This window comes from Falco punctatus (genome assembly GCF_963210335.1).
Source record: "Falco punctatus genome assembly, chromosome: 1".
In the NCBI taxonomy this organism is placed as follows: domain Eukaryota; kingdom Metazoa; phylum Chordata; class Aves; order Falconiformes; family Falconidae; genus Falco; species Falco punctatus.
This window is the reverse complement of record NC_137580.1, coordinates 3,697,808-3,723,875: the sequence shown is the minus strand read 5'-3', so window position 1 is coordinate 3,723,875 and position 26,068 is coordinate 3,697,808. Positions and strand designations below refer to the sequence as shown.

Below are 26,068 nucleotides of genomic sequence, written 5' to 3'. Positions count from 1 at the left end.
AAGCTATCTAAAAGCATTTCTTTTCTGGACTATCCTGTAGCAAAAGCATGCATAAATCACTATCCCTTTATTGTATGGCCCCCTGGAATGTAAATCTTTTCCTTCTGCCTTTTATCTGAACTTATGTTTTATTGAACTATACAGTGAAGGGTTTTTTTTGGGGGGATGGTGGTAAATTAATACACTGCATTTTCCTTCCACACACATTCTTCATTGCCTTTAGGGATTTCATTTGACAAAGGCCTTGCTAATGGAAATGCAAATTTTCTACCTGTCATAGAGTACTTTTGACTCTGCTGTTTGTCAGAGCAACACATTCCTCAAAAGCATGGTTACTTTGACTTCTCAGAAGCCAGGGGAATTGCGTATGCACCTACCAGGGCTCTGTTTGACCTAGCAGACGGTAAAGAACATTATTTATGTAAATTTGAATGAGAAATATTAGCCTATTCAGTCCTCTGCTATAAATAAAAACCCACATAGATTGAAAGCCTTATTAAGCTTTGATTTATTGTAGCCAGTAATTCATTTCCTGTTTAGTAGTTTTGTTGCACTTTAATAGACAGCAACTTCTTCTTTCATTTTCTAGTGATACATTAGTGATTCTAGTTCTGATAATATTCCATCTAATCTAGCCTTATCTTTTGAGGGTTGTAGAAAACCATGTGCATAACAGTGGAGAGATCCTTGGGCTACAGAATTTAGAAGATTAGAAAATGTCCTTTGTCTTTGCTCTTCCACTCTAAATAGAGCAGACAGCCTCGCCAGACTTCTGGTAATGGAATAGTCAAACAAAAATATACAAACTTTTAAGAAAAGGAATACAGAAATGAGCCTCTGTGTTATCATATTCATGTAAGAACTGAAAAAAAAAAAACCTCTTCATATCCTCAGCCAGAAAAAAAAACCCTTTTCAATCACTTCCTGAGAATTTGGACTTCTGTTGCTATCTAAATCTCGGTGGCCACAAAAGGTTGTGTTTAGGGCAAAACAGTAAGTGAAATCCTCATGCCTTTTAAGTAGTCTGGAACATTCCCAGTGACTAGGGAGATCCAGGAATTTGTGTGCCATATGTCAGTCCAGCTGAACAATACTCATGGTGTATTGTTACACAGCTGACATCCTCGTTTGGACAGCCTTCCCTAGCGCACGTTCTAGCCTAAGCAATACATTTTCTAACTCTTCTCCCCCTGACATGAATGCCTTTGAGCAATCAAACTTCTTTTTTCAATCGTGCCCTTTAATTTCTCTTTTGTCTATTTCCTTTCTTTCCCGGAAAGCTCTACTCGTTCCTGTGAAATTGTAGCATTTCTTCACCTCCACTGTCCTTGAGTCTTTCTTTTCCTGATCCACTCACCCTTCACAGTGCTTTTTACAAAGCCTCTCTCACCATCTGTGCTTCATCTTGAAGAGGAAGGATGGTCCTTTCCTTCTCTGCCACGGTTTTTGGGTGTAGGAAGAACTGCAGTAACTTCAGCAGTTCACGTTCTCTGTGTTCAAACCTAGGTCCTGTAGGGCTATAAAAAACAAAAGGAAATGCCATGGTCTCGCTCCCGCCTGAATTTTTGGCATTGTCTAGGTTCCGGTTTCAAATTTTATTTTAATGACTGAAGAATAAAGGAAGGGAGCTAAATGCCCAACACATATGGATGGATCTTCTTGCTTGCACAGGTGATATGGTTACAAGAGACGGCAAAAGATCACTTAACTGCTGTTCTCACATGACGATGATCTTCACAAACACAGATTCTTCCCCCTGCGCAGGCCAGAGGAGACCAGCAGCAGCCAGGACTGCTCTTTGTAAAATCGAGCGGTGGTTGTTTCAAAATGCTGCTTTCTGCAAAGAGACAATTCTACTGAAATGGAGGATGCTTTTCAAGGCTGGATTGCAACACAGTATTTACTTAGTCATAGAGACCATAATGTTCCATGGTTTATTTGAATTATTAAAATGCAATACTGCACAATAATCATTATTGCAGAGCTTCAAAACACTTACTGACAATGCGGTCTTGGCAAAGTAAGTACTAGTCTTTTTAATGGATAGTTGTTGCAACAGAGGAGGGGAAACCTGTGTTTCAGACTAAGCTGTGCTTTGCAAAAGGGCAGAAGATATCGATTATATTATCGATTCCATACAGATTTGTGTCGTTGCTTTACATTTTAAAAATACCCCCCTCTCCTCATCCTCTCTCGACAAATCAGATGTCACTTCACTTTTCTTTCCTTGAAATAACACTGAAAGAAGATTGTTGACAGCTTCGGGCTTCTGCACAGTCAGCATTGTAAGAGAACAGTATAGACATGAGCAGAAGTCAAATAGTCTCCTAGGAGCTCCAACCCATTAAAACAATTGCTAAGGGCGCAAGAGCACAATAAACATCTGTGGTTTGTCTCCCCAGCACACCACATGCCTTTCAGTTTGCCTCTGCTTGGAAATGGGCTTGAGCTGTCTGTTGGGCATATATGTGAACTTGCAGAGTCTGAGGCTTTTCGGAGCTTGGACTTCTGGGTCCAGACTTGGAGTTCTGGGCAAAGGCTAGAAGTCACTGTAAAGTAAGGTTCCATAGCAGCATTTTCTCAGATTTGACAACACCTTAACAGTACTTTATATTTTTGGCTCTGCTCTGCTAGGAATTGCCTCTTTGCAAGCATCCTGATCTACTGGACGGTCCTCACTGGAACCAAATACTGCAATGAGAAAGTAAGCACCCTCCTAAGGTTCCTTGTGCAGGCTCTCCTCCTCATGAGTCAGTCACTGTTTTGAGCTAAATTGGTATTAAAAACATATGCCTTGCCACATAATCGTCAACTTGCTGCTACAAACCATTTTATTTACCTTGATTTTGTGATAAAATGTATATTCATATCTTATTTTAAAGACAGACTTTAGCAATCCAAATGATACCAACCTTGACATACTAATTAGAAAACAACAATTTTATATGGAAATGTTTATCACAGCCCTATGCGTAGATGAGAAACATCCTTCGCTACAGAAGTATGATACCTCGTTGATGATAGCTGGCTGGCTGTAATGAGGTTCAACAAAAGGAAAAGTGAACCAAAACTCTGGAAAACTGTTTTGCTAACAAACGCCACTCGTGGGTAATTTGGCCTCAAGGATGAAATATACTTTAGAGGGTTAAGCAGAAATGAAACAATTGACTCGTTACTTTAACTAAAACTATTTGGTCAGAAGAGATGAGAATTAAGACGTTGTGGTAACATAATAGTAAGGTAAAGGTAAATCGGGCAGTGCTTGATTTATCTGTAACTGTGCTCGTGCATTGCAATGGAGAATAAACACAATCTTGTTGGCAATAATGATATTACTCTTAAGTCTTCACTTAAATAACTTCATGGAGGAGGAAATGAGACACAAATAACACCCTAGCAACAGCTGTAACTCCAAGTGCTTCACTCTGCATGCGCTTCCATTCAGAAAGCTCAAAGCAGGAATCACAGAAGTCGAACCAGCCCCTTCCAGGTTGGAGTTGCGTTTGTTCATTAAGTAAAAGAGTGTTTCAGTGCACCACAATCACAAGCCTGCCTTCCATTGCAGCAGTGGCAGAATTTGCCGGACAGTCACTGGTGTGTGGTGTAACGGTGACTGAGAACACGAAGTGCAATAGGAATCATGCAATACAGGTGGCAGATTATTTGCACTTAATAAAAGCAGGCACGGTTCCTGTAGTTGAGCAAAGCTTATCTAAGTGCGCCTATGGATAACTGTATGCGTGAGGGAGTGGCGGAGGGAAGGAACGGCACCGTGCAGATTTCTTACAGGCAGAGTAAATAAGGCAAAAATATTAGCCAGTATGTCTGGAGGTGATGCTGGCTGGTACTGGAAATGGAATAACGAATAATCCCAGAAGCAGACAGAGCGTGGGTAGAGGGAGCAAAGCAAAGGAACGTTGTATTTTATTCTGCAAAGTTTGCAGTGTAGGTATTGTTTAATCACAGAGCTGATTCCTGATAAACTGTCATCAGAAGATGACTAGAAATAAAGAAAAGCGATCTTAGGATTGCATCAAGATGCCCGGTGCAGAAAGGCGATGGGACCTGTTCCTAACTCTGCAGTGGGGCTGGTGGGGGTTGTCAGCACTGCTGGGACAAGTTTAAGAGGCTGTGAGCAGGGAGGATAATCACAGCACTCTGGCAGGTGGGAAGACTTCGCAATAGAAAGGATGACCTGCACAGAGTGACTTACTGCCAGATGGCTCCCAGCTGGGGGACTTAAGGAGGCTGTGATCTGGCCTCATCAAATGCCTGGCACCTTCTCTCCCTGCAGTGTCCAGAAAGACAACCCTCGCTGCCAGCAACACAGCGGATGGGGGATGATGAGGCTGCCTTTTATAAATAGAGTCTGGGCAGCGCATATAATTCTTCTTGTTGGCTTTCTCTCAGTGGCATTACCTTGAATATGAGGAAATTAAGGAGAAAAATTGCTATGAGCTTTGCAGGCCCTTTATCGCTTTAATCTCCTCTCCTCTCTGCTTTCTGTTTTCCTGTCTTGTCATCCATCTTTGCAGAGACAGTGACCAAGTTAAGCTAACCAGCAATTTAGATTTGTTTGCAACTCATTTGATTTCTGCTTTCAGAAACGGTTTGAAATTGTGTAATGTATTACTTTAACTAGGCCTAAATTTTCAATGCAAATTCTGGGATTGCCAGAGCAAGGATTCAACACAGATCTCCTGGATTTAGGGAAGGGGGAAAAAACTACCTAGCGTGTCTATGGGGTGTCACAGACTATATGATTTCTGGGATTCCCTTTAGAAGGATGCAAAGGAAGGGCAAGAAAGACTGTGTTCTGGAGCATGTGCCCTTACAGAAACTTGGTGCGGTGGTTGTTAAGGTTTGGTGTTGCAAGAGGCTCTAAAGTTACTGGTTGAACCTTCTGGACGGTTAGTGCAGAGCCTGCAAGGGCTGTTCGTGTTAAGTTGTATTGATTGCCTTGTGTATAATTTAATAAAGTTGAAGCTTGCTTTCTTTCCTTGCAGCTATTCACTGCATCTGTCCTTGTTGGAGTGTTCCCATGGCAATCGTGGGCTGGATTTTTATTAGTTTGATTTATTTGATAAATAAATAGAAAAATAAAACAATGTAATTACCCAGCAATGAATAGCTACCATATGAATACTGTGAAAACTACACCAAAGGCCACTGGCAACAGGCAACGCTTCCAGTTTAAAAGTAGTGCAGATGTTTCCAGTGTAATTTTTTTTTTTTTTGACCTTCGTTGGCCCTTCCCCCGTTAGGTGTCAGGCTCTGTAGCTTACCTGAGTTTCACCGCATACAAAATGTCTCTCCTGGCTTCTCACGTTCATACGATCGCTATTGTTTAAGCAGTGGCAGCAGCTTTTATGCTCTCTTACCTACTTAGGCTGAATAGTTACATTTGCAGGGAAGAAACATCCCTCTTTTCTCCCCAGAGAAGCGGTAGAAAAACCTGTGCTAATAAACCAAACCTCTGTGCTTTGGCTGAGGTTTGCTCTCCTAACAGACTATTGGCGAACATGCAGGCAGGCTGCTAAGAGGCCCCCAGCTCTCAGGAAGCCAGCGTTGCCAAGGATGTGGGGAGCTGGCTGGACTCCCCCTAACCGTGGGGCATGACACAGGTGCCCTTTGCAAGGGGCGCTCCAGCGTAGCTTCTCTTGTGGAAGAACAAGAGAGGACTAGTCTGCAGGCTGCTCAGAGGACACGAAGACATTGGTAGTAGCTCATAAGGAAATCGCATCCGATGCTTAAAATACGGAAGCATAGGTCACTTCTTTTACAATGTGGCTTGAGTCGATTTTCCGCTCGCTGTTCATAAATGTTAGGAGCCTTGGCTCCCGCTATAGCGGCACAGCATTCGGTGCAGCACGGAATGGGAGAGTTGTAAAACACTGCAGTGTAGTCAACACTGACAATAAAATTTGACTTGGGCTTTCCCAAGTACTTGCTCTAAGCTCTGGAAGCTGCTGGTAGCTAACCTGGCCATCCAACAACCAATGCCTAGTGAAAAACCAGAGGCTCTTTGCTGTGGCTCCTTGTACCCTTGGCACAGAGGGTGTAGAGTGACTGTTTCTGAACAGAGTCAGTCCAAGGCTGTCTCTGCTGACTGCAGGGTACTTGTATTTCAGTCAAAACCATTTAAGACCCTGAATGTCATATAAAATGAGAGGACAAGAAAAATATTTCTTCTGAATGATCAACAGGCTGCTGATCAGAAGGTGCTGTGCAGGCTGCACCCGGCGGTGCTCAAGCAGCATACTAAGCCAGGCTTGTAATCAGAAGGAGATGCTGTTATCCCTTTGAAGATCTCCCTTTTCTCTAGAGGATCTCACACAAGTGCAAACCTTCCTAGGAGTCTCTGCCGAATGTCTTGGGACATGCCCCAGTACGAAAAGCTTCTAAACTGGTGTTTGGAAACTGGCTTGAATGCCCGCTGAAAGGCAGCTGTAATACAAGCTAACATTTGAGGCTTTTACAGGGAACTGTGGATCTTGTTTCAAATCTCATTTCCCTGAGAATTACATCAGCACTGAAGTCTTCCAGCACTGCTGCTGGAAATGTTTTTAAAATTAGTGCTAAAATGACAGTGCCTTTGTGGAAGAACTTTCATTATGAGAAGATTCCTGTGATGGCAGCTTGTTCCCACCATTAGACCTGTAGAAACTGGGAGACCTGGGGTCTGTTTCTTGACTCTGCTCTTGGCCTGCTGTTGCATGCAACTCTTATCATCTCTCTGTGAAATGGGGATAAAGCTCAGCTTCTTTCGTACGATGCTACGAGCACTTCAAAAAAATGATGTTTCAAAAGAACGAAGTTCTATTAAGAACCTCTGTTGTTCTCGCCTCCTCCTCTCCCCTACGGTCTGGAATATTATGAGACCTGTGGCCTTGGAAGGTGCGTAGGCTCTCTTGTGAGCCTCTTGCTGCCGGTTCTGAGGCCGGCTTGCCTAGCTGGTGTGCTCAGCGGTGGGCCAGTAATTGTATAATTTCACCCTAGGAAACTTCCCACTTCTGGCTAGGGTGATGCCCTAGACAGATAGCGCTCCAGAGTTAGTACAGCCTGAATCAGAAGTTTGGGAGGGGGGAAGAGTGAACAGTTTCACCTTGGCTTTCCCTAGCAGAGTGGCGAGAGAATATGTCCTAAAATAAACGTGAAGAAAGCTCTTAGATGGTGCTTCTCAGCCCGAGGAAGTAATAAGTGCTCTCTCCGGGCATGCAGATGATCAAGAAACCATTAACAAGATTTGTTTGCTGCTGCTGTGAGCATGTGGTGCGTACGTCTTCTCAGGCATTTGCAAAGTACTTGAGGGAAAAACTTGGGGTCTTGGAGATGGGAAAAAGAGCCCTGCCCCTGTGCACTCCCACAGAGGCTCGGAGTGGCTTGGGAATGACAAGCAGAAGTTTGTAACCCTGATTAGACGGAGGGGCAGCCCCGTACATCTGAGAGATCCCTGCTGTTCAGCCTGTGCCAATTCTTTAAACTTGTGCAGACATACTAGGGAGGGAAGACCGTGCCTGAGGGGCAGATGGAGAGGAGGTCCTGTAGGGTGTGTGACTGCAAGACTGGGGCCTTGACCCTTCTGCCCTGCTCCAACCCTTGTGACATTTCCTCCCCTGTGCTACACTAAGGTACAGAGAATGTCTTCCTGCTGCCTTACCTGCTACTGGCATTCCGTTTAATCAATGTTCTCTTCTTTAGCTATTATCTCCTTTCCTTTTATTTGTTTTCCACTTTCCTGCCCCTCTCCTATTCAGGACCTGATCCTGCTCCACCCTGTTTAGGCTGTGTGTGTCACCGGCGCTGTCCCACCTTCTGGGACGCAGACCCTGTGCTGTGACGTAGGCTTGGTACATATGCCACAGCGTGAGCTTGAGTCAGGATTTTTGCTCTTGCCAGGCAAGTCCCTGAAGCAGATTCGCAGGGCAAGGTCTTTTGAGGTCCTAAGCCTGCAATGTGGTGCAGAGAAACTGCTCCCTGCCCAGAGTGATTCTTAACATCAGTGCCTGGGGGAGCAAAGCTGGGTGTCTTTCTACCTCCTCCAGCTCCCCAGAAGAAGAGGTTTCGGGTCTGGAAGACAGTACAAAGCCAAGGTTACGCCGTTTGGGCCATCCTCTCTACAGCTTCTGCCCTTCCTCCCTGCTAAAAAGATACTCACACTGCACATTGCTCAAGCACACTTGTTGCAGGGTGGGGAAGTACTGAGCTGGGCTATACCTGACCGCTAACCACTGTACTTACTGCTCATGTTAACTGAAAAGTAACGGGAAGTTTTTAATATCATATGCAGTTGTTCGTTTGTTTTTTAACTCCTGACCCTGCAACACGACCCAGGAATTTCAGCGGAAGGCTTGTCGTATCCTAACTGGTCTTACAAATTTTGTACAGTACCAATGTTTTGGCAATGGAACAGTTTTGACCAAAGGTTATATAAATCCCATTAATCACAGCAGCTAAACTTGTGTGAACCTTCTGATGGGGCTTGTATCACCTGAATTCGTACGGTACTGTTACAACTCGCACCGTCTGTGTATAGATAAGTTTTCATCTGAGCTCCTTCGGCTGCAGGTTCTGGTGGGCTAAGGCACAATGTGTGGGCTGCAGGATCCAGGCTCGCCAGCCTTTCCTAACTGTGGGTCGTCAAGCTCCGCATCTCCCTTCGTCAGCTAGCGTCACATCCCTAACGTTTTGGTGGAATGTCTCTTGCCTGACTGGGAAAATAAAATAGAGCTCTGGAAAACAAATGGTGCTTCTTTACTTTTATGCACGTGCCGACAGGAACAAGGAAGCGCAAACCCCTTCTGCTTCCAGGTATTGCAGGTTTCTGTTTAATAACACCCCAGGCCAGCCGCTCCGAGGGCACTATTCTGTTTCTTGGGTTGTTGAACTCGTTTGGCCTTGTGCCTCACAGCACTGCAGGGGGTATGTGTTAATAGACCTGAAAGATATGGCATGCTGTGATTTTATTTACATTTACAGAAATATCACCATGTTTATTTAAAGATGACTGAACTTCTGCAGTTGCAGCGCCAGGGTGGTAGAGATCGCTGAAAGGACAGTTAGGTTCCTATCATCTAAATCTGGAAGACCTCACTTAAAATCATGCTCACTGTTTGCCATTCCTTACTTTGCTGAGCTCAATCCAGTGAAACTGTACTGGTCTGTTGTCTGGTCTGTACTGGTCTCCTGCCTTTTTTGTCTGACTAGCTCAGTGACTCTAGTTGGATTTCCAGTGACAGAAGTGATAGCTATAATTCCTCAATAATATGAAAAAATATAATTCCAACAAAAAAATTAAACTTTTTTTTTCTTACACTAAAAAAGTATATTTTAATTCATTGAACTGAAACTCCAGCTCATAACTGACTGTCCCAGATCCCCGTGTCTCTCTGAGCTCCATCTCAAAAGGACAGCTTGACTAGCCAGAAAAGGGAGCTCTGAGGCACTACCGGTGCCATGACATAAGTCAGTTTCTGGCTTACTGTGTAGTGCTGGTCAGGAATTTTCTGTCAAAGTGTTTTTATTGTCTCTAGTCAGAAGCCCCTGATTTGACAGCTGTTAGTGAAAATGTACCTATCGGTTTTGGCAGGTAAGTCTTCTCACGCAGGAGGAGGAATCACTGGAGCAGGGCAGACACCTGTCTGCAGAGCATCCTTCTCACCCTGGTGCAGCTGGCAGCCCTCCCTGGGTCCTTGGGGACTGCTTCCAAGGCTCTGCTGGCCTGGAGACTTAAACTTCCATTTCTAATAGTCCAGATGGGGAGAGCACCAGGATGCTACTGCTAGTATGAGGCATGGCTTTCTCAATCTTGAGTTAGTTTTTCTTTTGTGTTTGACTAAGTAATTCAATATTTATTGGGCCAGAGAGGGAGCAGGTGACTGAAACTGTTACAGGACAGATGCTTGAACTGACTCTGGTCAGAGAGATCCTGCCCCTGTCTCCCCTTCACACCGAGCCTGGCTGCTTGTTCCTATCCTGTCACGTGGATCCACAGTCAGGCTTGTCTCATGCTGCCTGAAGGCGTACCAGGGAGCTGAGATCCACGGACAATGAATCTCGGGGGAGGAAAGCATTTAGGTCCTCGGAGTAACTCACAACAGGACCAGATGTACGTAAGTGCTGGCACCAACAATGGAAGGCCTTGGCTGGGAGGAGATGGGAGAAAGGCATTCAGCTCTCCCTTTGCACGGCAGCAGGCCATGAGAATGGTTTAGCTGCAGCCTTGGTTGGCACCCTGATTTCTGAGCCTTACCTGGGATGTGTACAGCTGTATCCCTCTGTTTTCATTCACTCTCAGGGATGAATCCGTATACCGCTCCTGCCATTAAGCAGGTGCTTAGCATGTGAGCTGAAAAAACGTAACACTCAGGCTCAGATTCCAGCATGCCCTAATCAATAACCAAACGGCTATTTTGGGACGTCTTGCTTTCTCTCCTCAGTGATTTCCCCCAGGGAAGAACACAGACACCTTTAGCTTTCATCCAGATGTAGAATCAGGAGGTCCATCTTCAACATGGCCCACGGCTGCCTCTCTGCCCCGTTGTCTTCTGCAGTCCTCTTCCTTTCTCTTGCTGCCGTTCCGCTGTTCTGTCAAAGTAAGCTCAAAAGCCTTGTAAGACAGGAGACTTGCAGACCTTTGCACACGTGCTTCCCCAGAGGTTTCAGTTCCAGGAGTGGGGTGCAGCTGGCCTTGCCTGCAGCCAGTAGAGCCCATCCAGCAGGACTGCACCTACTCTGCAGCATGTCCTGTCCCCCACCGGCTGAAAACCACCGTGATGGGGACATCTGTTACAAGCTGAAGTCTGTGCCTCCCAGCGCTCAGCGAGTTCGGTGGGATTACTTGTATGCATAATGATGCTGCCATTTTAAATATTTCCTTTCTTAAAGTTAGTTAAGTGGGTTTTCTAGTAGGTACCGCTACATGCGAAGCTGAGCCTCTGCTTCTGGGCACAGGGTGTAAGTGACCGCTGAGCTGCTGTGGAAGGTAGAAGGTATTTTGACTGGTTCATTGCTAATTACTGCTTCAGTAAACAACAGCTGTTCAGAAGCAGCTCAGCTTCTTGCTTTGAAAAGATTACAGTGCCCAAACTGTAGTCTGGTATTATTGAAAAAAGAAAAAAAAAATGTTATAATCATTTCACTCCCCTACTGCTACAGATTTTATGGGCCTTGTAGTGTGCTGTTATGTCAGGCATATTAATTGCTAGCGAGTTGCTGTTAAGCAAATGAAACGGCTTTGTGCAGTGTTCGGACACTTGGTTATAGACAGTTTAACAGCAGTCTTCTGGAGAGACTGTGCATTAGTCTTAGATTATTTTTCAGCACTAGAGGAATGGCTCTTTCAAAGTAACTATAAAATGAACTATTGCTGCCATGCAATAGCAATAATAAGCTGTTAAGGTACATTGCAAAGTATGAGGTCAGAGGCAGTGTGTTCTTCCAGCCACCCAAGAAGTGTAATAGCAACTAATTAGTGCAGCTCTTTCAGAGGCTATTGCAACAGGAGGAAAGAAAGGCGGAAAAGTGCGAGGGGGGCCCCGCTGTTACTGTCTGCCCTTTAGATGAAGGAGTCGTCGGTATTAACTTAGCGGAGGGTGAAGGCCTGACCCAGCACAGCAATAAGTGCCGCTGATGCGCTCTTGGCACTGCTAAGAAAAATAGCCCTGTACTCTACCCCGTGCGGTTCCTGGCCTTCTGCTTTCTTCCTGAGGAGGAAAATTTATAGGGGCATCTGCCTGGATGTACTGAGGAGCAGAAATTACAAATTAGCTTCCAAGGCAGGTACATGCCCACGCTTCGCTGCACACCAGGGACCGAGCTCTTCCCCTCGGCCTCCCGGCCGGGCGGCTGTGGCGGCGCTGGCGTTGGGCCGCGGCCTGGCCTCCCCCGGGGCTGCAGGTCCCTCCGCCACAGCCGCAGAGCTCTACCCTGTTGTGTTTCGCTGGCCGCTGATGAAAGCCACCCGTAAATACCTCTTGTGCAGTTAAACCCCCCCTGTATTTTGCTAAATGCGTACACCAGCGGCCCAGCCGGTAGCCTTTGGTTGCATTTAAAACCAGGAGGCGGCATGGGAGCAGCTAGCCAGGTGCGGCCAGTCGGGCTGAACGGCCAGCGGAAGGGCCCTGCTTTCGGGTGTCAGCCCGGGCCTCGCACCCGAAGGCCGCAGTTGCTTGGGTTTGTTCCGCCGCTGGGTGCCCGCCCGGGGCCGCGCCGAGCCGCTAAGATGGCGGCCAAGGCCCCCCGCGCGCCGGGGCCGGTTGGTGCCGCCCCGCCCCTTCCCGCCAGGGGGCGCGCGCGCGCCGCAGCCGCGTCCCGGCGTGAGGGAGGAAGGGGCGGCGGGCGGCGGCGGGGCGAGGTGAGCGGCCCCGGTCCCTCGCCCGAGGCCGGGCCGCCGCTGTCGGGGGGCTCGGCCGGGCCGCGGCCCTGCTCGCTGAGGGCGCGGCGTCAGGTGGTTACGGGAGCCGGTGTCCGTCCCGGCCGGGGCGCGGTGTGGGGCCGCCGTGCGCGGACAGGCCGCGGTACGCTCGAGGCTGGTAGCGACCCTTAACGTCTTCTCTAAAGCCTGAGCTTCGCTGCGAGGTGGGGCAGGACCTGGGAGGGAGGAATGGCGTGAGGCGGGGCGGCAACGTGGCGACCCTCGCAGCCCCGGTGTCCCCCGGGTGGCGGCAGGGCCCGGCCCGGCGGGCTGAGGGGGCCGGGGCCGACCCGCCTCACCGGGGCTGGCGGCACCTGGGCAGGGGGAGCCGGTGACCTCGGGGCGAGTGCAGCCACGGCTGGCGCAGGCAAGGCTTTGCTTTGTTTTTTTTTACCTGAACACTTGTCTCTGGATGCCTTGGAGACATAAAACATGCCGGCATGTTGGCTCTTGCCACACTCGTGGAAATAATAGAGAGCCGGGAGATTTACTTCAGTTAGTTTTAGTAGTCAGCTGCTATAAAAAGTAATAGAATGGTGCATCACTGCTGTGGAAACCAAGGGATGTTTTTAAAATGCCTCTGCCTTGCGCTGTCCGTTTAAAAACTCGGGGCTTTCAGAGTAAAACTGAGGGCTTTCAGAGTGACCTTCAGTCTCTGTCACAGGAATTTGGATATTTCAGGGTTGGAGAAGGGCAGGGGATAAGGGGAGGACAAGCCCAAACCCTCTGGCCTGGCATTTCCCAGAGTCACAAAGGTTTCACGTTGGTGGCTCCTGTGTGGCTAAATGGGTGGTGCGGTGGTCTGGGTTGACCTCCCATCACCAGCATCCATGGCCTGTCATTCCAATAGCTGCCTATTTAGCCAAAAGCTTCTGGAAACTTGCTTCTCCTGTAGCTTGTTCTAGCAGTCAAGCAGAGCTTGCCTCATTGGTCTTTTTGTTTGTTGTTTGTGGTGTGGTGGTTTTGGGTTTTTTTACTACCCAATTCCTAATGTGAATTTACCCAGAGTTGCATTCCCACCCACTGCCCCCTCCCCTTTAGAAGCACTTCACTACAGTGGTTTTTTTACTACAGTGTGTTTTTTAGTAGTGTTGTGGCTTTTTCTGTAAAGGCACTTGGGATCTATTATCACAGCATCTTTTCTTGCCTTTTTTTTTTTTTTTTTTTTTTTTTTAAGGTGCGCTGTTTAAATCTCTGTCTCCAAGATATTTTTTTTTTTTTCCAAGCCTCAGATTCATGTGTGATGTCCTGCTGTGCTCTCTTCAGGGTTTCGTGAGCATCTTCACGATGCATGCACCAGGGCTGCGTGCAAGGGTAGTGTTACTGGTGCCATATGCAGAAATAACATTGCCTTCCCATTTCCCTTGTTTAACAAGGCCAGTAATCTCATTAAGCTTCTCCGCTCCTATGAGCTCGTCATTGCCACAGCTGTTGTACTGGAATCTCACAATGAGTTATTTATCTATTATGTGCTCCTCATTCTTTCCAGTCATTGCTTTCTTGTAGGCAGCTACATACCTTTCATAGCAGGATTTGCATTTCTTATTCTGAGATATTTTACTTCTGGAGTTGCCTGTGTTAAAATGCATTTTATTTGAATGGGCTCACTTCAGCGAGTGATCCATATTGTTCTGTATGACTGCTCTGACCTAGCCATTATTTGCCACTCTATTAATTTTTGTCATCTGCAGATGTTGTTGTCACTAATCTTTTTTTCTTTTTTATATGCGCTTCCTCATCATTGTGGAAAATGGTGATTAGCACCTGGTCCTAGTATTATGGTCTTGTGCAGTCCCCAGCTTGCCCAGTCCATTTTTTTCCCCCCAGTAGTTCTCATCAGCAAACACTGGATGGACTTTCCTTACAGCATCATGTGCCTATAGTTACTCTCAGATTTGAATTCTTAACCAATTCCTCCACTAGCTTTCCCCATACTGTTGGTTGTTTTTGTTGTTTTTTTTAATTGATGTAAGCTTAATTGGTTCATTAGATAGCCATTCCTGTAATTTCAGTTTTAAAATTATTCCTGGGCTTGGAATGTGGAAATACTTTATTGTGTTGGGATAACCGTTTCCTGTGTGCCTCTGTAATGCATGGCACTTGCCCTGCTGTCTCAGACAGCTTAAGTGTGATTGAGTAACTAGAGCCTGTTGAAACATGTTGTCGCCTTCCAGGCTTGTTCTTCATTTCTGAATTTTCTCCTTTCCTCCTGAATCCCAAAAGGCTTTATTAAGACAGCTTTGTGGGAACCATTAAGTCTAAGCCGCATAATTATGTTACTATGAGCTTTGACTTAGTTTATAGTACGAAAAAAAAATGCATGCATCTCTAGAAATTCATATTCCTCAATGACAGAATTTAAACCTAGTAAATTAAAAGGTTTACTCAATTTACTTAGGAACTTATAGTAATTAACAGCAAGAGAGTTTACCTGCAGAACAACTGAAGGCAATAAAGTAGATTCTGTGAAAACATGACACTCTAATGAGCTGCCATGTTATGCTTGTTCTTTGCCTTCCAAGTTGCACGTAAGACTCTGTGAAAGAGACAGTGTTGCTGTTTGGCTTGCTTTGTTTAGAAGTGAGGACTGATATTTAGGATATTTACCTTTATTTAGGGATGAATTTTATGTCGTCCTTGCACAGCTCAGATTGCGTGCATTTGTGACACTAGAAATTGGGTCAGGATGTTTTTTTTTTTTTTCCTAAATTTGTTTTTAAGGCATGTGTACAAAGAATAGTGCAGTTGAGATCATTCTCATGCCAGTCTGTGTGTGGTACTGTGTGACTTCACTTTCACTGTTGCATTTTGGACCACCTAATGACAGGCCACCTCCCTTTCCTTCTCCCTCTCCACCACCCCCAGCACATCTGGTTACTTGAAGCAGGGCAGACCGTGCCTGAGCTTCACGCAGCATGTCCTTGTTCCTCTGTCCCCCTTACAGCGCCAACTGCTAGAGCCATATTCTGTCTTGCGGTAAGGAGGTGGCATGAGAAACAAACCTTTCCACCATCTTTTCTCCCTGAAAGGCCCAAGGCGTTTTCAGTGATTTGCAATGAATACTCAGGTGTCTGGGGTGAATGAACACACAGCTGCAGGTTTTTTCAGGTTTTGGTGGTGCACTTAAGCAAGCGCTGGCGTCCTTGTTTATGCTGCTCCTGTGGGAAGGTGGGCCTGGGGGGAGGAGCGGGGCTTTGCCTATTATTAGTGTTTTGACCTTTATTATAGGTGCAGCCTAGGCATTCACACAGCTGAATTTGCCTCTTATGGTCACTCTGCCACAAACCTAGAAACTTCAGAGGAAAAAAAATGAGTCTTAAGTGCTGTCTGTCAGCGTGGTCGCTATATACCACGTGTTCCTTTTTTTCCCAGGGGGAAAAAACTGGCACCTACCCATCAATTAACTGGTTTTCATTTTGGCTTTTTTTTTTTTGGATCATTGAGCCCCAGCAACTTGTGCGTGCAGTCAGAGATCAATTTAATTTTATAAGCATTGCATGTTTAATCCTTAGCACTAATTGGCTGTAGATGAGAAGCTGATCAGTCTGGTTGGTTTGGATGTGGCTTTGCAGTTCGGGGTGATTTCCCTGTGCCTGTGCTGTTCAGTTTATGCTGTGTGATGCTCTCTGCTTTGGCTTATTTTTAACCCTGGCAGCTTCTAATAGGTGTCAAATAAGCAGCTTCTAATAAGCTGCTTAGAAGCTGTTTCTAGTAAGTGTCTCTGCTTTGCATTTCACATCCCCAAAGAATTACACGCTAGCTTCTTCCTCTTTTTCTTAAAGGTTCTCAAGCTGGCCATATGTATAGCTGTAGCTTGCCATTCTGGAGTTAGCAGTCAACTAAGGTATTAACGCTTTTAGAAGGTTTTTCTTTTTTCTTCTGAAAACAGAATTTGAACATTTTGTCATCTCAGACTCTCTGCGACTGCAGCCTAGTCTCTTGTAGACAATCGTTTTAAACTGTTATTTTATGCAGTCTTTTTTTGGTTTACAGTCTTTCAGCCATCACTTTAAAAGTGCCTCTGAAGAGTGGCAGTGGTAACTGGCATTTTTTTCCCCCTTGTCAAATGCAAATCTCTCACCTCCTGAGTGTGAACATATAAAGCTCTCTTACTTTTTTTTTTTTTTAATAACAAAATTAGGCCACAGTTAGCTAAGCAGAGTGACCTGATTCGTGCTGGATCAACATGGTATCAACTGGAGGTTGTCACTACAAAGTATGTGTGGTGAAGTCTGCCTGTTCCAACTAAAATCAAAGCGGTCTCTTGACATATAGCAGTGCTGAAGTCAGCAGTTTCTGCAGAGTGGTTCTAAATGCAGATTGAAGGATCTCTTCTGTGTATGTTTGTAACCACTAGTGCCAACCTATTTATTTATAATCAGATAGTTTTTGTTGTATTTTTACTCAGGAGGACATGAGAGAAAACGGTTCCAAGTGATTTTTTGTTTTTTTTTTTTTTTTTTTTCGTTCTTTAGGTTTCCCTTATCTATAAAAGATTTGGCTTTGTGAGGTGTATTTAACGTTTTCTCTAAAGCAGGCCACCTGAGAGATCCCGTGGACTAATTCACTTTGCTGAGTTAGCAGACAAGGCCATTGGACAGAGTCAAAAAGATACTGCCAACTGTGAAGCAAATGAATCGATACTGGTGCAAATGGATCGGTTGGCTTTTTCTGATACAACGAGAAAAGCAATAGCACAGATGCAGTATGTGACATACAGATTTAAAAAACAAATATAAACACACACACACACACACACATTGGGTCGGCTTTTATTGGAAAGCCCAGATGCAATCTATAGTTATCAATTTGTGGAAAATTCAGGACACATATAAAGTTAAGAAGGCAAATTAAAAGAACAATACAAATCAGACGAAATATACATCTCAAAATATCAGGATAGCATTTTGACTGGCATTGCCTAAAATACTTAGAATCTCCTTTCTTTTTTTGTAATATGCTTCTTTTAATTATGCATATTTTTTCTTTAAAAAGATCTTTTGTTTATATATTCCCCAAGGTCGCTATTTCCTGCAGGAGCATGTCCAGATCAAAAGTCTTTTTTAGCAAGAAATAGGCTCATTATACCTACTAACAAGGCCACTAATTGGCTTGATTTGACTTTATCTAAAATGATCACCAACAGATACTATAATTTGTTGTTTATTGGTGCCAGAACAAAGGAGAAGGAACTGGTACGCGTCAAGTAGAAGATATATTTCATTGTTGACATGTTATACAAGCTTTTCATATTCAAACAGAACAGAAACATTTGACATAATTTAGAATATGAGCCTATTTCAACAGAGAGCACTTACAGCATGCTAAATACAGTGCTGTGGAAGAGCCACCCAACAGAACTGCGAACACCTAGCATTTTACATCTTTAAAAAGAATACGTAGATCAATGACACGCCTCTGGGGTCTGACATATCGTCCTCTCTAAATTTAGGGCCCTCAAGACTTCAAGGGTAAAAGTACTAACAACTAATCTGTGCTTTCATTCTAATAGATGATTAGCATTCATTATATGTGTAATTAGTTCTGTATGCTCTACCAAATACACACATACAGTAATAGCACTGATACTGTAGATTCGGTAGCAACTTGGCTGGGAGAAATTCAAATCTGTTTATCAAACAATCCTAATGTGCAATTTAGAGTATGTAATACCATAGACTCTCGGAATACAAAGCAGTTAGAAAACTATTTTTATTACATCCACTTGAACCATTCATAGTTAAGACACGTTCACTTACTATGTTTTGTCATTATAATACATGGATAGAAATACTGTGTATATTTCAATGAACATCAAAAAAACCCCAATTTTGTCTCATCTTAAAAATATTTATTTTTGTGGCTGAATTTAGTGCTCATGAGAGTAAAGCTCTAAGAATGGTTTCAGCCAAGATGTAGAACAGATGCCATAGATGCCACCACAGGCTTCCTACGAGGAACCAGCTGCAAGCTTCAGTTCTGTCCTGCAGCACGTAAACTGGGCCTTGGAGCCGAGCATGCCAAATCTATGCAGTGGTGTGGAGATGCAGACTAGGCACTAGAATTGGACCTTCCTCTCCATCCCCAGGCTCAGTGTTCACAGTAATGGGATTTGATCTGCCAGCCGAAGGCCAGGAGATGAACCTACTGAACAGCCTGCCTGCCTAAAGAGCAATTCTGTAGCATCAGGTCAGAGGTACACTTCTTCTATCTGGAGTTATTAACATCTAAAAGAGCTGTATTATACATAAGACAAAGTTGACATAACTGGATGAACTACATCATTTCTTCTTCTTCTTCTACATACAATTTGCCAAGCACCTGAGACACTATTCTCTCCATTGTGAAACAAAGCTTCTAAAAAACCAACAGAAACCCCACTTGGTATGAATAAATGTCCATTTATTACGTTAGGGCTGGAAAAAGACAAGGAAAACCCAACCTATTAAAGTCTTCCATCATAATAAACAAGACTTATTTGGTTACTGTGCCTTCTAACAATGACTGATGAAGTGGCACTGGCCTGGGTGACAGGAGAGGAACGGGAGGGGAGGGGAGGGAGCTGTGGTCTGATTCAGCCAGCCACTTTGGAGTGTCCCATCCTATCAGCAGAGTGATAGATGCACAGCTTTAAACCTAATACAAAAATATTAACACTTTTGGACATTAGTCATCACTGTTATATCTCTACAATATAATCCTTTATACTGTACAGCTATAACATAAAAGGTGCAATTCCTTTTTCTTTAAAAAAATCACACACAGCACATGTTTTTATCGTTTTATTTTTAAGTATAAACTTTTTTAAACACTTTACATAAATTAACTCCTCTGAGACTAATATTTGATGTACAGTAAATTGTAATTCATATAAAAATCCATAAACAACTTGTCTCACATAATTTACAAAAAAATCAGGGTTTCCTTTGCTTATCTGCAACAAGGATTCTACTTGCCATTTTCCCCCCAAGGCAAACCATGTTAGCATTGTAAAATCCATTATTAAATTCCCATGGTAGCATAAGTCACTTGTGCCAATGTCCTTTTAGAAAGCAGCACAGTTTAAAGCAGTTGGGTTCTCTATAAACAGTAATTTTTGCCCCACGTTTTAAAATTAACAGATATATACCACATCCTACGCAGTGAGAAAGAGAGAAAAAGATAAAGAGAAAGAGAGAGACTACTTCTCGTAAGCAAAGGTCAACAATTCAGTAATATTTATTTGGAAACACTGTATGGGTCTGTATCTTAATTAAATACAGTGCCTCAAAGGAACAGCCAGCCTGTTGCAAAATCTGTAGGCCTTTTTTTCTTTTTGTCTTCTTTTTAATACTTTTCAGTCCAACTTGAGTGCAGCGATATGCATATGTAAACATATTCTTTAAAGCAGATCACCTTTAAGGTCATTGAGAAAAAAAAAAAAAAAGTTTTGTCATAAGCAGTATCATTCTTCTGGAAGGCGCTCTTTTCGTTACAGAGTCTGTTCAGATTGTGCCACAGAAAAAAATCTGAGCAAAGATGTAAGCTTAGGCTCAAGTAGTAATGCAGCAAAACAGTTTGGTCTCCTTTTTAGAAGACACTGGTACACAGTCTCTTTGGCAGCCTGAGCTAAGCCAGTGTGTTACCTCTTTCCTATCTCACTTTGTCTGAGGAACTGTATGTTGTTAGCGCTGTCTGCTAATTCTGGATATTGCTCCACAGAGAGTACATAGTACCCATCGTATCCTTGTACCTTTCCAGCACTTAGCAACTGCCTCTTTTCTCCTTCTGTCCACAACCTGGCGCCTTCCTCTCCATCTCTTACTCTCTGTTGTTCTCTGGCCCAGGCACTGGAAAGAGCTCTTTGCCTGGCTTGCTCCAGTATTCGGGCCTTTTCCTCATCAAGTGTCATGCCATAGCGGACGTGAAGTGCTAAAGCACCGTATTGCATTTCAACATCGGCAAACCTACGAGTCCTGCCGTTTACCACAGTGGTAGACTGGGAAACAGTGACGTTGATGCCGTTCTCCAGGGCCTTCCGCCCACTTGTCAGCCTCAGTGTCCCAAGGTCACTCTCGGGGGAGGTGGTCTTGATAAAATAGTGCGTGTCCTTTCCCTCAACAGTGAAATGCAAGTTTTCTAGGTAGTAGGCGTTGTTCAGAACAGCTGCCACTTTTATGCAGTCCTCGTTTGCAATGTTGAGCACGTTTGTTTGCACTCTGCCTTGATTGACAGCGAGCATCACCCCCTTCCCAATCAGAGACTTCACCGTAGCAAACCACAGCCATGACTTCTCTCCACTGGATTTCCGTCTGCTGACCTGCACTTCTGCCATCTTTCCCAGGGAAAGAAAAGCCTTTGCTTGTCTTGCCACTTGTTGTTGCACTCCAGAAATTGGCTGTAAACAAGAACAGACACAAGTTTTACCAGCCATCTGTAGCCCTCTAGATGCCAAAGAGCCTGGCTTGCTTGATGCGCTGCCTGTGGACGACAACAGGATATGCCACAACTGACAGTGCCAAGGAGTTAATTAAATCTACACGCTGCTTGTTCTGCTGAGTTACAAGACTATTTTGTTTGCTAGTGTTCAGTGTTTTTACTCTTTGGTTCCCCAAGAACCTGCACAAAACTAAAGTTTAAATTCACAGGCTGCTTGCTGAGCTGTACGGCACAGACCTTTGCAATACTAATACTTAGTATGGGTAAGAGCTATCGTACTACGGTGTCCTCTCACCCTGTGAGCTTGTTCAACTATGATTCCTGTCTACCAGAAGTCCATCAACATTGAGATTTTTGCAGGTTGCGAAGCTGCACTTTAGAACAGAAACAAGCCGTTCTTTACGCTGAGTCAGGAGATGGAGTCTCTCAGGTAGCTGCAGTATGAGACCAAACTGCAGGGAGGCTCTCATAACCCCTCGAGCTGCTAAAAGAAAGAGGGGAATCAAACTGTAATGATAGTCTTTACAGTAAAGGAGAAAGAAGCAAATGGTACAGAGCAGTAAGGTGGAATACTGGGGACTGATGCCCTTTCTTGCAAATACTTGCAGAAACTGGTAAAAGGGGATATGTGAAAAGGCTGCAGCCAATTCAGTTGCGTGAGCTTCCATTTCGCTCCAAGTATCAGCATGCTGCCTAAGAGAGATGAGCAGCTTCGCCCCCCAGAACTTCAGGTGGGTGCAATCCTGAATACAGTAGAGTGCTTTGTTGACAACTAGCAAAGAGGGACAATGAAGGAAAAGAACCAACGGGCAAGTATAAAACACGCTCGCTTGGTATTCTGCGTTTTGCTGTATCTGGGGTGTGCTTGTTGAAAAGGTGGGTGCTATGAACGGGAGGAAATAAGAGTTGCAATTGTGAGGTGCAGAATAGGAGAATCTGTTGAAGTTTATTTTGACTATTAAGAGCTATATGCCAGATGCACTTTTGGTAAGGAGAGAGGGAAGCTGGGGAATGGGACCTGCCAGCCTAACCGCTGCGGTTAGCCAGACCAGCTAGGAGAGCCAGAATGGCTAGCAGGAATGGTTAGCTCGCACAGCTAGCCAGTGGGGCATCTCACATTATGGGGGCCAGATGTGGCTGGGATGAGACCTTACAACTGTGCAGAACAGGCACATCTTACCTGTCTAACCCTGACTTAACAGCTACAAGATGTGAATGAGCTAGTATGGACGGAGGTGGGGAGCAGACAGCTGCCCTAGCAGTGGTCTCAGCGGGAAATGAGAGAAAGATTTAAATAGCTTTGGCTGCACTTCTGAAAAGGAATACTTAGTTTCTGTAGATGATCCGGTTTATCCTCCAATTGACCCTTTCTCCCTTCACTAAAATACCATTTGATTTATTGCTGACAAATGAGGCAAAAGCCTGTTCAGTTTTCCCAAATTTCTGGGTGGGAGACCAAGCAGGAGTCATTAACAGACTCCTCCAACCTTAATTCAGCCTTGCTGCTAATCAAAGCCTGGCAGAAGGTTTGCAAAGGCTTCTCTGCTCTGCCATGAGGGCAGCTTTCTGGAGGGGACAGTTCCTGAGGGAATTATGAATTGACTTGGACTCTCAACTCTTTCTGAATGTGGCAGATTCCTGTCTGCACTTGCTAACAAGTATGGATTTCAGCTGTTGTAAATCCTACATGAAAGCTATTGAGCACAAAATATATTCTAGACAGCACGCTCATCAATGAGAGCAGTGAGATGCTACAGCAAGTTCATAATGACAAAGTTTGTTTATTTTTAACATGTATCCTCAGAGCTCGGTAGAGCTCGGTAAAGCTCGCTCACTCCAGAATGTTTCAAAATACTAAGTGGTTTGTGTGTTTACTTCTGCCTCCTGGTTGCATTTGCTTGTTCAACAGTCAATATCATAGTCACAGCTTTTTCCTACCTGAGAATTTTGAATCCTTGTTTTCCTCCCACTTCTCTCTTTCTCGCTGTCATGTCACATGCCCCTGGCACTCCTCACGTTGATGAGCTCTTTCCTGAAGATTTTTGACAACTAGCTGTCTGCTCTCATCTCTTTGACCAGACTGGTTCTCTTCCTGGTGCACCTTTGCCGGTGTTTGTGGATAATTGCGTTCTTTAGTCTTTGAGATCTAAATAACCTCTGACAGTTCTTCCCAGCCGTGCCTGATGACAGGTCTCTCATCTCCTGATACAACCACCTTGCCTGGAGTACTTGCAGTGCTCCTCCTTCACTGCTTCTCCTGCTCACAGGAGACACTATTCTCATGCTGTGCTCTAAGGTCTTTCCCCATTACTTAATCCCTGGCTATTAAAAAAATTTATACAGTGGGTCACTTCATGCATGCAAAATTAGCTTCCATATGCTTCCTTCTGCTGGACCACCTTTTTGTCTAAATTAAGTTGCAAGATTCTTCAAGATCATATCCTCTTTTATCTTGTAAAGCTCTCTATCACGATTCTTGTAAAAAGAGATCTGGTTTTGACTGCTCAGAATGGGATTACCTGTTTTACTGTCTCTTAACACTTCCTTCTTAACTGAGAACTGTATGATTTTTGAGGGCATAGGTCTTTGACCTTTGAGTAAGTTTTAATTTTCTTAAATAGCAGATCTGGATTTTAACTTCCACATTTATTTCTTTCATAATTTAAAAACGTAGCAGGTTTTCAGGACTGAATTTCATTTTTTTTCCTCCCAAAGAACTTCATAAGCACCTGGAGTTTTGGCTTTATGTAATGTAATGGGTTTTACCTCAGGTAATTTCATTTTCAATATTTCATCTTTACATATAAAACATGGTTAATATTAAAGAGAAATAAAATTGTAGCGGTGCCCAGTATGCATAATTTATATCACCTGTTCCTCTGTTTATTTCACAGTCTATTTTTTACTGCAGTGTTCAGTTTTTGCCTTCAGGCAGAGTATTAGTACAAATCTAATCTCTGTAGTTTCTGCTACAAAACTTAAGACATCTTTCAAGGGTCCTAAACCTCTTTTCATTGATTATTGTCTTTCTGTATTTTTATTGCTGAAAGCAAACAAAAGCTTGTTTAAAATGGTACCTAGCTTAGCAAATATGTAAGGAAAAACACCATCTGTAATTTCTTCAATGCTTTTGAAAGAAGATAAAAATTAGAGGCTTAAAAAGCACTGTTCAGATTTAATTTAGCAAGTAACCCTGTCAGGATTATCCATGCCTAATACGATATGAATAGAAAGGAACATTCTGTCTTATTCCATTTGTATGTTTAGTTTTGTTTCTTACTGGTATGTCCTCCCATTGCTGGCTCTTCACAAGTTCGTAAGAAGGTTCTGTTAAATCAAATTTTGGAACAGGGAAACCAGGAATGGCATTGTGCAGATGGAAGCCGAATGTCACCAGCCAGCTGTTAACATCTGAAAGAGAATAATTTTTTAAAAAAAGAAAAAAAAAATGAGAATTGTTCTAGATTTTGCATATATTGCCATTTTTACATGGAATAGCTTTTGGCACAGTTGATTGCCTTCTGTAACATGAAAGTTATTCAACAGTTTTCACTTTGATATGTGTGGATTATAGTGTTGTGCTACAGCTGGAACCGAAACCCTATACAGAAAACCTGAAGGTCTAAACTTAAAAGACAACTTCTGTTCCACTATGCTCGTTTGAAAGGCACTGAAGGTTTCAGCAATCCTGAAGGCCTCAGTGACTTCCAGAACAACTGCAGGAGCACAATTAAAGTGAGATTTCCTTCTAATATAGCCTAAACTAACTGGGATTTCATGGTCAGGCTGGACACGCTTTATGTCACACCTTCATACTTTAAAACAAAGCAAAAAAAGAAAAAGTACAGCAGAGCACATCCTATCCTTTTGTTACATGTGTGTTATTGTAATGTCTCCAGACTACCACTGAAATAATGCCTGTACGCTCAATTACCTTTTAAATGATTTGGCAGACATTTTATGTTGATTCAAGGGAAATCTCCCCCTCTTCAAGATGAAGTTGGACCGATGAAATTAAAAGCTAATGAAATGTATTACAGTTGCATCAGTAAGCAGACATGAATACTAAACTGGCGTTAGGTAACATTATTTATGATACATTTAATGTTCTGTTAAAAATAAATACATTAGGGATGCCAACAATCAATTAGTCAAGAATTGTTGGGCAAGAATGGGTGCTCTGCCTTGTTTTTTTTTTTTTTCACCCTAGCTTTCACAAATACTAAGCTTAGCAGAAGTTAGTAGACTACTCCTTACCAAGTCTAGTAGTTTTCATTTAAGAAAACCCCCAAAATGTGGACCAAGAAACCAAATTTTCCGTTAAAGGATAAAAAATATTTACCTTAAAATAATTTCTAACCTTTCCGGATACGCCTCATGAAGGCTCTGCAGCTAAAACTGCCAGTCAGCCAAATTACTAATTGTAATGATAACCTCATATAAACAGTGTGTGTCTATGTATTTCATACCTCAAAGATGTTAAGTAAAGAACTAAAACTGTATTTTGAGGGCAGTTTTTAAACTAAGTGCATAATTTTCAATGCCACAAAGAATCTGATTGCAACTGCATCCCCTACAGCACCTGCTGCTAAAAGAGGACAGACTCAAAGGTCTGTTGTTATCCTTGGTCCCAGGCAGTCCGTTAGCAACCCCGTTAATAGCTGTTGTTTGTTAAATTAATGCAAACCCAGTTGATTCCCAGGATACTTTTCCGGGTCGTAATCTCACAACTTGTGAGTGGGGCTGAGCCCCTTCTGTAGTCTGGCACTCTCTGTGGAAAATATTTCAGATTATTTACATCTATTAAAATAGGAACATTCAAATGGATCTGAGCCCTGCATTTTTCAGAAACTTCTGGCAATGTGCAATCAGATTTTTTTGTATGTAGAATAATGGAAAACACTACACATCACTAACTCTAGACCCACAAAAAGCATATAGGTTCCCTAGGAACTCAGATATACAGGGAGTGGCGCATTAGCAGCTCTTTGTTGCCAAAAGAAAAATGCACGGTCCTTTTTCTATACCCCGCTTCTCCTTCCCCGCTCCTGGCTGTGTGCTCGTTAATTTGTGCTGGCCCTGGAGCTTATTGGACTTCTCTTTCTTAGCCAATTTACATTAGTAGCCTTGCAAAAACCTACCTTGGCAACTACCAACCAACTTCCGGTGGATATTTTCTGCTGTGTTCATTAACTGGTCACAGAAAGACCCCTCGTGCCCTTGCTACCTTACAGT

General features: G+C 43.8%; 2 protein-coding genes across 19 annotated transcripts in view; one reads left to right on the top strand and one right to left on the bottom strand.

The window, feature by feature from the left end:
* DCTD (dCMP deaminase) overlaps positions 1–26,068 on the top strand; it is a 127,193-nt gene that overhangs the window by 78,373 nt on the left and 22,752 nt on the right. Inside the window, exons 10-11 of the mRNA XM_080379413.1 lie at positions 1,672–12,579; positions 16,198–16,259. The gene's annotated coding sequence lies outside the window, so the exon portion shown is untranslated. The remainder of the gene's footprint in view (positions 1–1,671; positions 12,580–16,197; positions 16,260–26,068) is intronic.
* The window catches only part of TENM3 (teneurin transmembrane protein 3), a 437,496-nt gene continuing 428,599 nt past the window's right edge, over positions 17,172–26,068 (bottom strand). For all 18 annotated transcript variants that reach the window (XM_080379140.1, XM_080379147.1, XM_080379148.1 and 15 more), the window contains 2 exons: positions 24,114–24,244; positions 17,172–20,792 (listed from right to left, as the gene is read on the bottom strand). In XM_080379140.1, the coding sequence (XP_080235266.1) occupies positions 20,037–20,792; positions 24,114–24,244 (887 nt within the window). In that variant the 3' untranslated portion in view covers positions 17,172–20,036. The remainder of the gene's footprint in view (positions 20,793–24,113; positions 24,245–26,068) is intronic.